The 14168-nt window shown below is 43.2% G+C and overlaps 1 protein-coding gene across 1 annotated transcript in view; it reads left to right on the forward strand.

The window, feature by feature from the left end:
* SLC27A2 (solute carrier family 27 member 2) overlaps nt 1-13963 on the forward strand; it is a 43567-nt gene extending 29604 nt beyond the window's left edge. The window contains exons 5-10 of the mRNA XM_080809406.1: nt 485-679; nt 3631-3721; nt 6170-6368; nt 8157-8254; nt 12323-12453; nt 13500-13963. Of these exons, the coding sequence (XP_080665532.1) occupies nt 485-679; nt 3631-3721; nt 6170-6368; nt 8157-8254; nt 12323-12453; nt 13500-13676 (891 nt within the window). The 3' untranslated portion in view covers nt 13677-13963. The remainder of the gene's footprint in view (nt 1-484; nt 680-3630; nt 3722-6169; nt 6369-8156; nt 8255-12322; nt 12454-13499) is intronic.
* Nucleotides 13964-14168: the final 205 nt, after the last annotated feature.

Here is a 14168-nt window from a genome sequence, read left to right on the forward strand (position 1 = left end):
AGTAATCACTCTGTAGAAAATCATTCTCTCTCCTTACACTGTGTTCCCAGTTTTCTTCTTCCCTGTCAAGTGGAGACGATTGTGAGCCTTTGATAGATCTTTCCCGTGTGATCCCTCCTCTTTGGTAGTTCACGGAGATTCACCAGCCCCATCAAGAAAACAGTCAGTACCTTAGTCTAGCTTCAGAGTGGACGTGGAATAAATGTTGGCCTCACTTAGTTCTATCAAATCATCTCACCTTACCTTTTAAAAATCAAAATAGGAAAAGCCATGTCTGGGTTATTAAATCGGAGTTCTAGCTGTCAGCCCAAACCATGTGGGTTGGCGAGGAGGGGGCGTGATGTGGTGTGAGTAACAGAAAAGGCGTGCACTAAGAGGTGAATCCGTAACCAACATAAATGTGTAGAAACGTAAATGCGATTACAAGTATATAAGTACAGTCTCCAGAGAGGGTTTAATTTGGTCTCTCCTTCTCCCGCCACAGAAACCAAATGATCGCGTCCATAAAGTGAGACTGGCAATAGGAAACGGCTTGCGCGCCGACGTGTGGAGGGAATTCATCAGGAGATTTGGGGACATTTGTATTTATGAGTTCTACGCTGCCACTGAAGGCAATATTGCCTTTATGAATTACCCAAGAAAAATTGGTGCTATCGGGAGAGTAAACTACCTACAGAAAGTAAGTACATTGAAAGATGAAAGCGTACAAGACTGCCTTTCAGAATACAGAGACTTCTTAAAAGCTGTGTCATGACGGTGTTCTTAGAAGCTAGTACCGGGTCAGAGCCGTGGTCGATCTGTGTCTCCAAGAGAGGATCTGCTCATTCTCTTTGACAGTGAACGCAAAGTGACAGGGCATTTTTATTTTTAAATCTCAATTTTTAAATCTCAATTTCTTTCATTTTTAAATCTCAATTTCTCGTAATAACAACCTATTACGCCTTTGCTACCTGCAACTTCTGTGCAACATTCCCAATGCATTTATGAGTGTAGATGACCAAATACCGGAAGCCTACTGGTTGGGTAAGTTGACCGCACACTGTGAAACGGGGTGTTTCTCTCTCACGGTCCCGTGTGTCACAGTGACCGGGGGTCCTTTGTACGCCTACAGGGGCAGGGTGCCATCCCCTGAGCTCTGGGTCCCGTGGTTCTGGGGCAGGGCACCCACATCAGTGTTTGCGAAAAGCTGTGACGCCAGGATTCAGAACCACCATTTGGACCTCCCAGAGAACTGGAACATGCCCCGGCTCTGGGATCTCACAAACATTCGTATTTCCCCTATGACTCCACCAGAATGCTAGTTCTTATTTTTCAGCCAGCTCCCACAGCAGTCTCCGCTCCCACTCAGGTGTTTATTGTCTAGTGTCTCCAGACGGTCTCTTTGCCTTTTTTGTGTTTGAGCAGTCAGTCTTCCGGGTGATCCCGTCTTTGAACAATCCCAGGAATTTTCAGCGAAGGCTGAGTCTCCACTGGCTGGAGCAGTCCCAGCTGCCACTATTCCACTGGCAGCCCTTCCTGCCTGGCCCTGAACGGTTACACCAGAGCTCCCAGGCAACAGGATGGGCTAATCCTCAGAGTACAAAGGACAGCAATTTGTGTGCATAAGAGCTCAGCCTCAAGAGATCAAATTTCAGCACGTTGCATACTGACTGGGCGACCTTGAGCAAGTCACTTCTGTTGCTTAGGCCTCCCTTTCATTGTTTGCAAAACAAAGATAAAAAGAGAAAATGTAGAGCCTAGTGCATCTGGTCCAAACTCTGTATTTATAATGAGGGGAAAGGGTTATTGAAAGAATTAAATAGCTTGGGGAAAAAGTCCTTAGAGGCTATAGCCCATGCCTGTCATATAATAGCCGTGAACAATTATTAGCTATAGCTATTGTGCTTATTATCATCCCATTCCTCACATTCTGGCCTTATCTCAAGGCATTCTCAAGCCCCAGGAACCTCTCAGACACTGACAGCCACGTCTATGCGACACAGGTCCTGCCACCGTCCTCCACGCGTGTGCCATCTGGCTCAGTGGCCACTAGCTATATGTGGCCATTTCTATTTAAATGATGTAAATGACATTTTTAATTCAGTGCTTCCCTCTTGCCAGCCACGTTTCACATGCTTAGTAGCCACATGTGTTTCATGGCTACTGTGTTGGGCAGTACAGATGTAGAGCATTTCCATCATAGCTGAAAATTCTACAGGGCAGCGCTGCTACAGGGCTGAGAATCCATTTCTTACTCCCCACTGCAACCATACCTGATAAGGTCAGTCTTCTCTAGCTAGCTTCAGTTCAACCCGCACCAGCCCAAACCTCGGGTACCCGGGTCGAATGCAACTCAGAACAAGAAAGGGTAGGAGACGGAGTTGGTTGAGACATGGTACAAGACGTCCATGTCATTACTATTGACCCTCAAAAAGACAAATGTCAGGGAAACTCGTTTTAAACCAGACCTGAGGACCTTAGAAGTTGGTGCCATATATTACTTAGTTCTTTGCTTCTCATCCGTTGATTGCCATGTTTTATTGTCACTTTTTCGCCTTTAAACAAGAAGGTATTTTTTTAATTGGAAAAAAAAAAAAAAAGTGGGAGGCGGGAGAAGATGCCCCTGCAACTGATGTGGAAAGAAACATTAGTTACCAGCCCCCAATTTTTTACACCCTTGCAAATAAACAAGATCTAACACTGGCAGACTATGAAAGCTACTTGCTTTGTAATGGGTATCTGCTATTATTGAGGCATAGGACTGGTTAACTTATCATATAGACTTAAATTTGAAGTGGACACAGTCTTCCTGGCTAATAATTACTTCTAAATACTGTCAGATTTAGTAGAGGAAATAAGAGTAGAGAATATTAGTAGAGAAAATCATGTTTATTTCTCTTACTGGACTACATAAATTTAAATTCTTATATCTTTGAAATGTATATGTGAAATATGGTGGAGTTTTAATCATTTGATAGCCACACGCATGAAATAATTATAGCACTGAGCCTTAACTATATTGGAAAATATGTGGAAACGTGAAACATCTAACAGTGGCATACAGGTTTTTAAAACTCCCTTGTGATATGTCTACCAAAACACGTGTGGGTGAATGTTCACAACATCATCATTTGTAAAAGTCTAAAACTGGAAACAGTCCAAATGCCAATTAAGAAGGAAGATAGATCAATTGTGGTGTATTCCTACAAGGAAAATCCCGTGGCAATAAAAAATAAACCATTGGGGAAAAAAAAACAGAGTGGCTAGACGAGTGGTAGTGACATGGATGTGTCCATATGTAATTTTACCAAACTGGGTGTTTAAGATTTATGTACTTTTTGTACTTAATGTATGCCATGCCACAATAAAAGGGGAAAGATGTGAAGAAATTTATATTTAAAATGATATATTTTGGGGCTCCTAGTTGGCTCAGTCAGTTAAGCATCTGCCTTCAGCTCAGGTCATGATCCCAGAGCCCTGGAATGGAGCCCCGAGTCCAGCTTCCTGCTCAGCAGGGGTCTGCTTCTCCTTCTGCCTCCACCCCTCCCCATGCTTGTGCTCCTGTGTGCACGCTCTCTCACTCTCTCTCACTCAAATAAATATAATCTTTAAAACTAAATAAAATAAAATTATGTATTTTAATTTTTCTAGAAAGTCGTAGCTTACGATCTGATTAAATATGACGTGGAGAAAGATGAGCCTGTGCGAGATGGAAATGGATATTGCATCAGAGTTCCCAAAGGTACGGGAGAGTTCTGTTCGGGAGAGTTCTGTTCGGTTAACCTGGGTTTTTTTTTTTTTTACCATTGTCAAGTGACTATTAAGAACTAACATACAGGGGCGCCTGGGTGGTTCAGTGGGTTAAGCGTCTTCCTGTGGCTCAGGTCATGATCTCAGGGTCCTGGGATTGAGCCCTGCATCAGGCTCTTTTAAAAAAGTTAAAAAAAAAAAAAAAAAGAACTAACATACAATTGCTAAAATGAATATGTGGTAAAAAAAAAAAATTTTTAGGGTGGGGGAGAAAAAGAGACTTATTTAATACCTTCAGAAATAATTAATTCCAGGAATTCCAAAAGGTATTAATTTACCACTACATGTAGCATATTTATACTTTGAAACCTAGCTTAACAACTTCCTGTCTGTGAGGTATTTTGTGGAAAGGGATATGGAATGATGGTTGCAAAATCTAGTTCACTTTAGTGGGTCTTCCTTCACTTTCAAGCTTAAAATACCGTGCATTTGTCTAATGATGTGTGTAAATCATTATTCGGTAAAATACTAACATTTTTAGAATTACAAATGTGTGGCCACATAGAATTCTGTACTTTGTGTGTACAGTGTCTATACATGCGCATATGTTGTGTATGGATATACATGTACATGGGCATGGAAAGTGACCCTTCCTACAGCCAGCGTGTTGCCAATGGATTGTATGGCAACAGTTGTTTTGTTTGTTTGATTGGTTTTCTTGGTTTCTTTCTTTTTTGTTCTCTTGCATTCACCACTTCTTATCATTGTGTTATTTTGCTCCAAAGCTAGGCATTTTTTCACATTTCTATCAAGGAATGAAAAAAGCAAAGTTGCTAATTGAAAATTCTCAAGACCTCTGTCACTCTTACTCTAGGTTTACCCGGCATGTTCCAAAACCCATTTTTTTTTAAAGATTTTTATTTATTTATTTATTTGACAGAGAGAGACACAGCCAGAGAGGGAACATAAGCAGAGGGAGTGGGAGATGGAGAAGCAGACTTCCCACCAAGCAGGGAGCCCAATGCGGGGTTCGATGCCAGGACTCTGGGATCATGTGCAGTTGCTTAACCAACTGAGCCAGGCAGGCGCCTCAAAACCCCCTATTAAAGCCAGGTTTCACACACTTCAATATAAATGGCAGAGGGGAGCCTGGGTGGCTCACTTGGTTAAGTGACTCAAGTCATGATCCTGAAGTCCCAGGATCAAGTCCTGCATCGGGCTCCCTGCTCTGCAGGGAGTCTGCTTCTCCCTCTGACCCTCCCCCGTCTCATGCTCGCTCTGTCTCTCTCTCTCACTCTCTCTTTCAAATAAATAAATAAATAAAATCTTTTAAAATATATAAATATAGGCAGGAAAGGATAGGTTTTTAAAAGCATTTTCTTAGTTTGGTGTTACTTAGATTTTATTATTTTAAGTCTAGGGCCATACCACCCTGAATGCGCCTGATCTCATCTGATCTCGGAAGATAAGCAGGGTTGGGCCTGGTTAGTACTTGGAAGGGAGATTTTATTATTTTAAGCCACGCATTAGCCTCTTTAAAATAAAATGTGATCAAAACCCAATTACAAGAGTTTGAAAAAGCACAGGAAAACCAATGAGTTTCAATTTCATTACAAATTTTAAAATCTGGGAGTAGTCTGAAAAAAATATATGCTAATTTCAGCCCGGGGTTAATTTGATAACTGGGGCAATGTCCATGGCAGGACTTAGCACGGGGATAGGCATATCTTCTGTAAAATGGGATAAGAATTATTTGAACACAGTCACTTTTGGAAGAATTTTAAGATCCACTTGAGGAACAGATATATACAGAGTTTCAAGATCTAGAATTTAGAAAATCTGTGCATTTGGTCAATCAAAACAGATTGAAAGAGAATTTTATAAGTTTATGTCTTGGAAATACTATAAAACTAAGACAGAATGATAGGGATGTTTCACTTGGGAGTTGTCTTAAGTTGTGGAAAATGAAAGGTTGCGGTAAAGGAGAAAATATCTTCCATTTGCAAGTTCAAAAACTGATTCCAAATACTGTACGCAAATTATTAAAATGATAAGCATCTGAATGTTGCCACTGTACATGGAAAATGAGATCAATGTTGTGCCAGCTTTGTAAATGATTTCTAATAAAGGTAACTGAAAATGCAACCTGAACAACATCGCACTACATTTTTCTGAGAGTATTTTAATTACAAATAAAGTCTTTAATTTTTTCATTGTGGAAGACAAGCTTAATGCCAGACCCTATAAGATTAAAAAATGGCATTTGAAAATAAAATAAAATAAATAAAATTACATTTAAAATGGTACTTTCAGCAGGTTTAAGGGCCACACGGGAAGATGTCCTTTTCTGAGTATATGGCAACAGTTTCCAGAGAATGTTAATAATAAAATTTGCCTGCTGCTAGCAGATAAAATCACAGTTTACTCTCTTCTGTCTTAGGTGAGGTTGGACTCCTTGTTTGCAGAATCACACAACTTGCACCCTTTTCTGGCTATGCTGGAGGAAATACTCAGACAGAGAAGAAAAAACTGAGAGACGTCTTTAGGAAAGGAGACCTCTATTTCAATAGTGGAGATCTCTTAATGATTGACCATGACAATTTCATCTACTTCCACGACCGAGTTGGAGATACTTTCCGGTTGGTTTCTTTGAATTATTGAGCCAGAAAACTAACACATGTACAATTTGGCTGTCTCTTAAATTGGAACTGCATTCTACTTTGGCTATGATGCTCCATTTCCTTCTATCTCTTGGTGCAGTTCAACCTTCTGTATTCCCAGAAAATAAGCAACAAAACACAGAAAGTGTCACTCTGCAATGCACAGTTAACTTGCTTGAGCAACACCAGATGAGAAAAAGGCAGAAAACTTGGGCCCGATTTTTGAAGCCTAATAGTCCATCCAACTCCTCTCCTTTATCCTCAGTTATTACCAGACACTCGTAGGACACCCAGGAATTTTTGCACTGTTTCCAATCACGGGGCCTTTCTTCAGATAAAACCAAAGGCAAACCCATGTGGAGTGTTCTGAGCCCCACCTGTTTCCCGCCCTCCCTCGCTCGCTCCAGCCCTAACCAGGTGGTTTCCCACAGAAACCCGAGTCAGCACCATGAAGTTTGGAGGTCGTTACAATAAGACCATGAAACTAATTCCCAGCCACAGCATGGGCCCCCAGCCTCATGACACTTGGGTTTAATCAGATTGTTTCCTGTGTAAGGTCCTTGAGGCCAGGCCCTGTGCCTGCTGGTTCACCCCCCAGCACCTAGCCGGGAGCTTAACACACATGAATGAATGAATGAATGAATGAGGAAGGGATGGAAGGTGTCCGGCTGCAGTAGGAAGAGCAAGAATAGGAATGAGGAGAACCAAGCGCCTAAGCTCACCTCTCCTCCTGACCAGCTGAGCTATCACGGCAGGTAACCGTTCTCAAGCCCGATTCCTTCACCCATGAAATAAGGACCTGCCAGGCGAGGTGGCGCACTCCTGTAGTCCCAGCTACTTGGGAGGGACGCAGGAGGATCACTCGAGCCCAGGAGTCCTGGGCTGTAGCTCGCTATATCGATCGAGTGTCCGCACTAAGTTCGGCATCAATATGGTGACCTCCCGGGAATGGGGGACCACCGGGTTGCCTAAGGAGGGGTGAACCGGCCCAGGTGGGAAACAGAGCAGGTCAAAACTCCCGAGCTGATCAGTAGTGGGATCCTGCCTGTGAATAGCCACTGTACTCCAGCCTGGGCAACATAGCGAGACCCCGTCTCTTAAAGAAGAAAAAGAAAGAAAAGAAGGACCTCAGTGATCCTCTCATCTCTAGTATTCCATGAGTCAGGATCCATACCATGATTTTATGCCACCTTCATGTTACTCAAAAGATACTTCGGGGAGATCTAAAGAATTTTTAAATGTAAGACAAATTTTAATTTTTTATTAAGTGGACAAGTAGCCCCAGGTTGGGCACTAACATTATAGCCTCCCTGCAAATAAAGTATATCTCCTATTCGAAGCTTTCCCTTTGCCATGAGACCCTGAAATACAAGGACGAAATTCCATTAAATTGAATTAAATAGCAACCAAAGTCAGTAAGAAAAGTGAGAGACCTAAACACAACAAAAAGTCGTTGAGACTTATTTTTATTTCCTGGGCCTTTCTCAGGCCAAACCTGTATTTCAACACTAGAACAATACCATTCTTTGTGTCATGTTTCATGTGGTGAGGTTGGAATTTCACATCTTATTATTTAGTTCTACGCCTTTGTCTTTTGTTTCTCAAGCAGGGTGCCCTCCCATGACTGAGTCAGGGGCATCTGGGGGAAGAGAGTGGAAAACAGGTGCTGACGCCCTCCAGAGGTCTGGGGCCAGCACCACCTGCTCTGTCCTGGCAACCTGGCCAGGGACCGTCAGTAACCTCTGCTAACCTTGCCTTTTCTTCCAGCTGGAAAGGGGAAAACGTGGCCACCACTGAAGTTGCTGATATAGTAGGACTGGTCGATTTCATCCAGGAAGTAAATGTTTACGGAGTGTCCGTGCCAGGTATGCACAATATGTTATAAGTCTAAGCCTTGTGCCTAAACCCATACAGTGACTGAACATTGTTTTAACCCCAGAGCAAAGTTTGTCATCACTTTTGCCTGTCAGCTGGAGAGTCGAACAACTCTTTCAGCCACCTGGCAGTAAGGGGCTGATGTCTGGCTTATACTCCATTGTAAATCAGCCAAGTCAGTACGTCTGAACCTGGCCTCCTTCTGTGGTTCAGCTCCCCGGCTGTCCTTGGGCTCTCATGCAAGCCGGATCTCTCCAAGGTGCATTTGGCACCCCTCAGGCTTGATAGCGGGGACATGGTACCTTGGCCTCTGAACCGGGAATTACGAATGAAAACAAGTAGAATTGCTAGGAGAAAAAAACTGAAAAGGAGCTGACTTTGTCCAGACTTCTTTTAAAACAGGTCCTTGACTTCAGCCCACCCCATGAGTTTCAGAATCATCACACAAAGTGGGGTCACTAAGCCTTCATGTGCAGATCTGTTTCTGTCAGCAGAGTGGGAAGTGCTAAGTTCTGACTTTGGGAACTTGGCTGCAGTACCTACTGGCTGTTTGACTTTGGGCAAATCACTAAAATTTGGGGTAATACCAGCCCTGCAGTTGAGATTGTCAAGAGAATGGATTCATTTCAACTACATAAATACTAAATACCTGTTTACCAGATATATCCAGGAGTGTTGTCATGGGAAGAAATCATTTTAACTATAGATGACAGAGGATTAAAACCTGCAAATCACTGTCCAAATATAAGGTGCTAGGGATGTTATTAATATTCCCCCAGAACTCAATATTTGGTATTCTCCCTATTTTCCAAATGGAAATCCAAAAGTCTCTCTTTCCTGAGCTGTGATGGTTTCCCATGACTTTGGGCTGTCTTTAATTTTTTTAAGAATATTTGAGACTTTCTCTTGCCTGTTCCTCTCCAACCCTGTGGCAGTGCCATAAAGGGATGTGCAGCTGCATCCCAGGTCACAGAGCATGAGGGGTACAGCACACTCCTCTGATGTTGGAACGTGGGCTGAATTCACTTAAGGACACATGTCCTTGTTGTCCACGATCACGGCATGCTGGGCGCTCACAGACCCCCAACTGAAAAGTTGCATGCATTTCCGAATGCTGGATTTAGCTAACCACACGAAAGAATGTGTATGAGAAGGTGAGAGAATCTGGGGAATGGAATGGAAGGATCGAATCCAGTGCTCTTCAGAGTGGGGTCACTCGGGAGCTTGCTCACAGTGCGATTTCTCAGGCCGACCCCAGACCTACTTACTGAATCAGAATCTCTGGGATGGGTCCTGGGCAGCTGTGTTTTAACAAACCCTCCAGTGATTCTTAAAAACAATGAAGTCTGATTTGGAGGTGAGGAAAACGTTCTAGAACTAGATACGGGTAATGGTTGCACAACGTTGTGAATGTACAAAATACCGCTGAATTGTACACTTTAAAATAGCTAAGATGAATTTTATGTTATGTGTGTGTGACCATAATTTTTTTTTTAAATTCTAAATTCTGAGAAGCACTGAAGCCTTGTCTGGCCGATCATCAGGATCATCTGAGAAACTTTTGTTTCGAGTTTTTATCTAAGTTCCAGTTAGTTAATGTACAGTGTAGTATTAGTCTCAGCTGTACTGTATAGTGATTCAACCTGGGAAACTTTTTAAAGTCCAGATCTAATAGATCAGAACCTCTAGGGTTTGGGACTAAGACTCTTCATGCCTTCTTTTAATCCCCAAGTGACTCTAACAACTAGTAAGATCTTGGAATCACCCATCTAGAACAAAAAGAAGAGGAGGTTAATGGTTTTCAAATGACTTTAAGGCAGTCAGGTAGAACAAGGAGCAAGTATGCAACATCAGGGAACAAACTTTCACTTGAGATGTCTCCTATAACCAGAGGCCAACAAGAGAAAAGGCTGTCTCCTCAGGCGGGGAATGTCCCAGCGACTGGGACGTGTGAAGAAGCTGGATGTCCACGTGAGGTCCTGTGAGGATTCTGCAGCATTGAAAGCTTCGAGATGAGCTGAGACATGTCTCTCAGCTTTCAGAGTCTGTGATTTTCGATATCTTGCCTGTGGCTGACTGGTCTACCAGGCACACAGCCAACCCCATTCCAGCCTAGAAACGTAGCAGGACTATCTAGAATAAGCCAATCTACCAGAGTGATTCTCAGCAGCAGAGAGCTCAGCAGGACCTTCACACATCTCAGCTTTCAACCAGGAAGGTACTCCAAAGTTTGGGTCTGGTTGACATTTATTTGGTGTCACACCAGAACTTCCCAGCTACTCTCAAGAACTTTTTGTTCTCTATAGACCTTTCTGCAATGATGAAAATGTTCTGTGTCTGCACTGTCCAATATGGTGGACAATAATCATGGCTGCTAAGCACTTCAAATGTGGCTAGTACCACTGAGGAATTGAATTTTTTATTGGATTTCATTATAATTAATTTTAAGGGCCAAATGTAACCAGTGGCTGCCACACTGGACAGTGCAACTCTATAGAGACTCTGGCAAAAACAGCTGTAAACCGGAACCTTCTTCCTTCTCGAGCTTAACCGGCCCCAAACTAAGCCCTGGGAGACTGGGCAGAGACCAGAGACCCAATAGGACTATTCATGTCTCAGCGGGGCATTGCCTCTGTCAGAGCAAGAGGCAAGGAGCCAGTCAGCGCTGAAGATTTCTGTTGCATCAGCCTCTGCCTTGATTCTAAAAGAAGTTTACCAGAGACATTCGAGAGTCCTGAGATGGGTGCTCTCGAGAGAGCTCCCAGGGTGGGGACCCCTAGAGAAAGAGGGTCCAGTGCCCTTCCTCCCTCCTTCAGCTAAGAGGCAAATTGTATAGGGGTGCACCTTCTTTCTTTTAATGTTTCCTCTTGCTTCCTACCTTCTTTAGAGCCACAGGTAAACACACAATCACCATGGGAGAGGTTTCGAAAGCTGGGGCCCAGGTGACGAAGCTCGGGCTCCTTCCCCTCTCTGATTACAGCTAAGTAGTTCAGGGAAGTGGACCTAGACTCCCACTGGGTCTGCTGGGTCAGGTAGAAGATGTATTAAGACCTAATTACCACTATCCTCACAAGAAAACAGTTGCGTAATTGTTCTAAACTCCTCTCCACTTGCGTTGCTGCCTGACAGGGAGGAAAGAGCTGCTGGGTCTCCGTGGAGACACAGCCTCTAAGGGAGTAAAGCTTATCAACCGGAGGGCCCACAGCAGCTCACCCTTGTGCCTCCCATCACCCTTCCGACCCACAGCGTCTCTGAAATGCAGAGAGGCAGAGCTATTAAGAATCTTGATTAAATAAATAAGTCTCAAAGGTGGTGTTTGTGCCTGAAGCATAACGGACCTGACGCTGCACCCTGAGCCCCGTGCTTCAAGACAGGGGACAAAGGACTTTTCACTGGAATCCAAAAACCAAAATTCCCTGAGCCACCAGTGGACCTTGTCTCCCTCTCAGGTGTTTTCATGGAGGCCACTAAGAAAGATGACCACTTGTCTCAATCCAGTGTCTGACTCTACCTATTTGCTGTGTGAACATTAACAAATTCCTTAATATCTTTAAGCCTCAGGTTTTTCATCTGTAAAATGCAGATAGTATTTCTACCTCTTCATAAGGCTGTTGTGAGGGTTAAATGGGGTAGTCCATAAAACACACTTAGCATAGAGTCTGGCGTATGATAAAGATTTAATTGGGACACCAGGGCGGCGCAGTCTGTTGAGTGTCCTACTCTTGGTCTCAGCTCCAGTCACGATCTCCCCGTCTTGAGATCGAGCCCTGCACTGGGCTCCAAGCTCAGTGAGGAGTCTGCTAAAGTTACTCTCTCCCTCTCCCTTTGCCCCTCCCCTCTCTCCCTCTCTAAAGTGAATAAATAAACCTTTAAAAAGAAGATTTTAATTGGCATATAGCTCTTGTTGTTGTATTCGCTTTAGAATGACTTCAACATATATCTGAAATAAAAATTCCAACTATCCAAAAGAAACCCGTGTTCTCAGTCCCCGCTTCTTTGAACTAGGAAAGCGTCATAAATAGCACAACACATCTAATGTTTTCTCATTTGATTTCTAGGTCATGAGGGTCGAATTGGCATGGCCGCAATCAAAATGAAGGAAAACTGTGAATTCGATGGAAAGAAAATCTTTAACCATGTTGCCGATTACCTGCCCACATATGCAAGGCCCCGGTTTCTAAGAATACAGGTGAGACCTCTCGCTGTGGAGTTCAGTTATCCTCCCTCTCAGAGACAGCTGTCTCTTAGAGAACAGCTCCCTTCTACCATGGCAACCCTATTAACCAAATTTTCACCACCCCTAACCTGGAAGCTCAACAAGAAAGCAGAAATATCAGAAAATAGAACTAGCAGAAGCCAAATTCTGATCCCTTTCTCCCTAAAAAGACCAGTTCACTCAGCAGCAACATTAGTAGATAACTCACAAAGTCTGTGTTTGACAAGGCATGACAGGCACTTGAAAAAGAAACACTCCGACCCTCCTATTTGTTGTTTCCAGTTCTAAAGAATGGAAAAATCCACTGTAGTTCTACACCTTTCTAAGGTGTGAAATTTAATTGGGCATCATTAGCCGGTTGGAACTATCAAAGGCTTAACTATCACCACAAGAGGGATGTTGTTGTTTTGTTTTTTTTTTTTTCTTTCTCAAACCTTAACCAGTAGGTTAGCTTAACACTCTCACTTTTGGACTATGAGCTCTATGATTCTGTAGCTGGAGACTTGAGAAAAGAAATATTAGATTACCTGCTATTGCGGAAGTTATAGGGTTATTTCTGTTGATGTTCATAAAGCACTGACATTTGCTTTATGATGAGAATTGCTGAGAGACGTGAACATTGAAATACCCTCAGGTCCGCCATCACCTATCAATTGAAGAAAGAAAAAGCCGTCTGATGATTCCCTAGCCCCGCCCCTCCATAAATTAGGATATTCTAGTAACACCTGGAGCTCAATAAGCAGTTCTACTCTGCCTTTCACCATCCACAGCCCCTCGTGCCCCACAGGTGAACTTAAAGCCTCAGGGGAATGAAAAACTACCTCCACAAAGCGCCCCCCACCCCCCACCCCACCCCCGCCACCTTGTGGAGCTTCTGTAAACCCGAGGTATTGATACGTGGAACCGCCCTTGACAGCTTCCACCTGAACCGGCCCTCCCGTCCCACCTCCGCCCCTTGGCCTGAACCCTCGTCTGTTTACAAAACGCTCCACCAATGTGGACTGTTTGCTGTTTTTCAGGACACCATTGAGATCACGGGAACTTTTAAACACCGCAAAGTGACCCTCGTGGAGGAGGGGTTTAACCCGACAGTCATCAAAGATGCCTTGTATTTCTTGGATGACAAAGCAGAAACGTATGTGCCGATGACTGAGGACATTTACAACGCCATCAATAATAAAGTTCTGAAACTCTGAATATTCCTGAGAGGCTAACTCACATTTCCAGAAAGAAACTGAATGAACCCAGTACAGCCATTTGGTGTAATCCCACCTTAATTTGATTGAAGATTGCGAGATGCAATTTTTTTATGCATTCCAAAAAGGGAGGCTTTTTAAAAATTACACCTGAACCTTGACATGTGAAAATATTTAGAGATAAGTAATTTTTCAGTTTGCACCTACCATTCGTATTTGCAGAGCAAGCTTGTTAGAGGGTGCATTCTTTTCTAAAATATATAATAAAATAGATGAATGCCAACCGATGTGATGACATTGTCTCTTTCTTGATTTTAAGTGCAAAAACCCTGAGCCTAACAGCCTCATTGGCAACTTTTCATACATGTCCTAACTCATCATCATCATAATGGCATTGTAGGTTAAAAAAAAATAAAGACAAAAATAAATTTAAAATGGCAAGAAGCTGAAAGGCGAGGGGGCGGGGTCACTAATGAGCAGTCCAGTGGAAAT

The sequence above is a fragment of the Martes martes genome, assembly GCF_963455335.1.
Source record: "Martes martes genome assembly, chromosome: 7".
Taxonomy (NCBI): Eukaryota; Metazoa; Chordata; class Mammalia; order Carnivora; family Mustelidae; genus Martes; species Martes martes.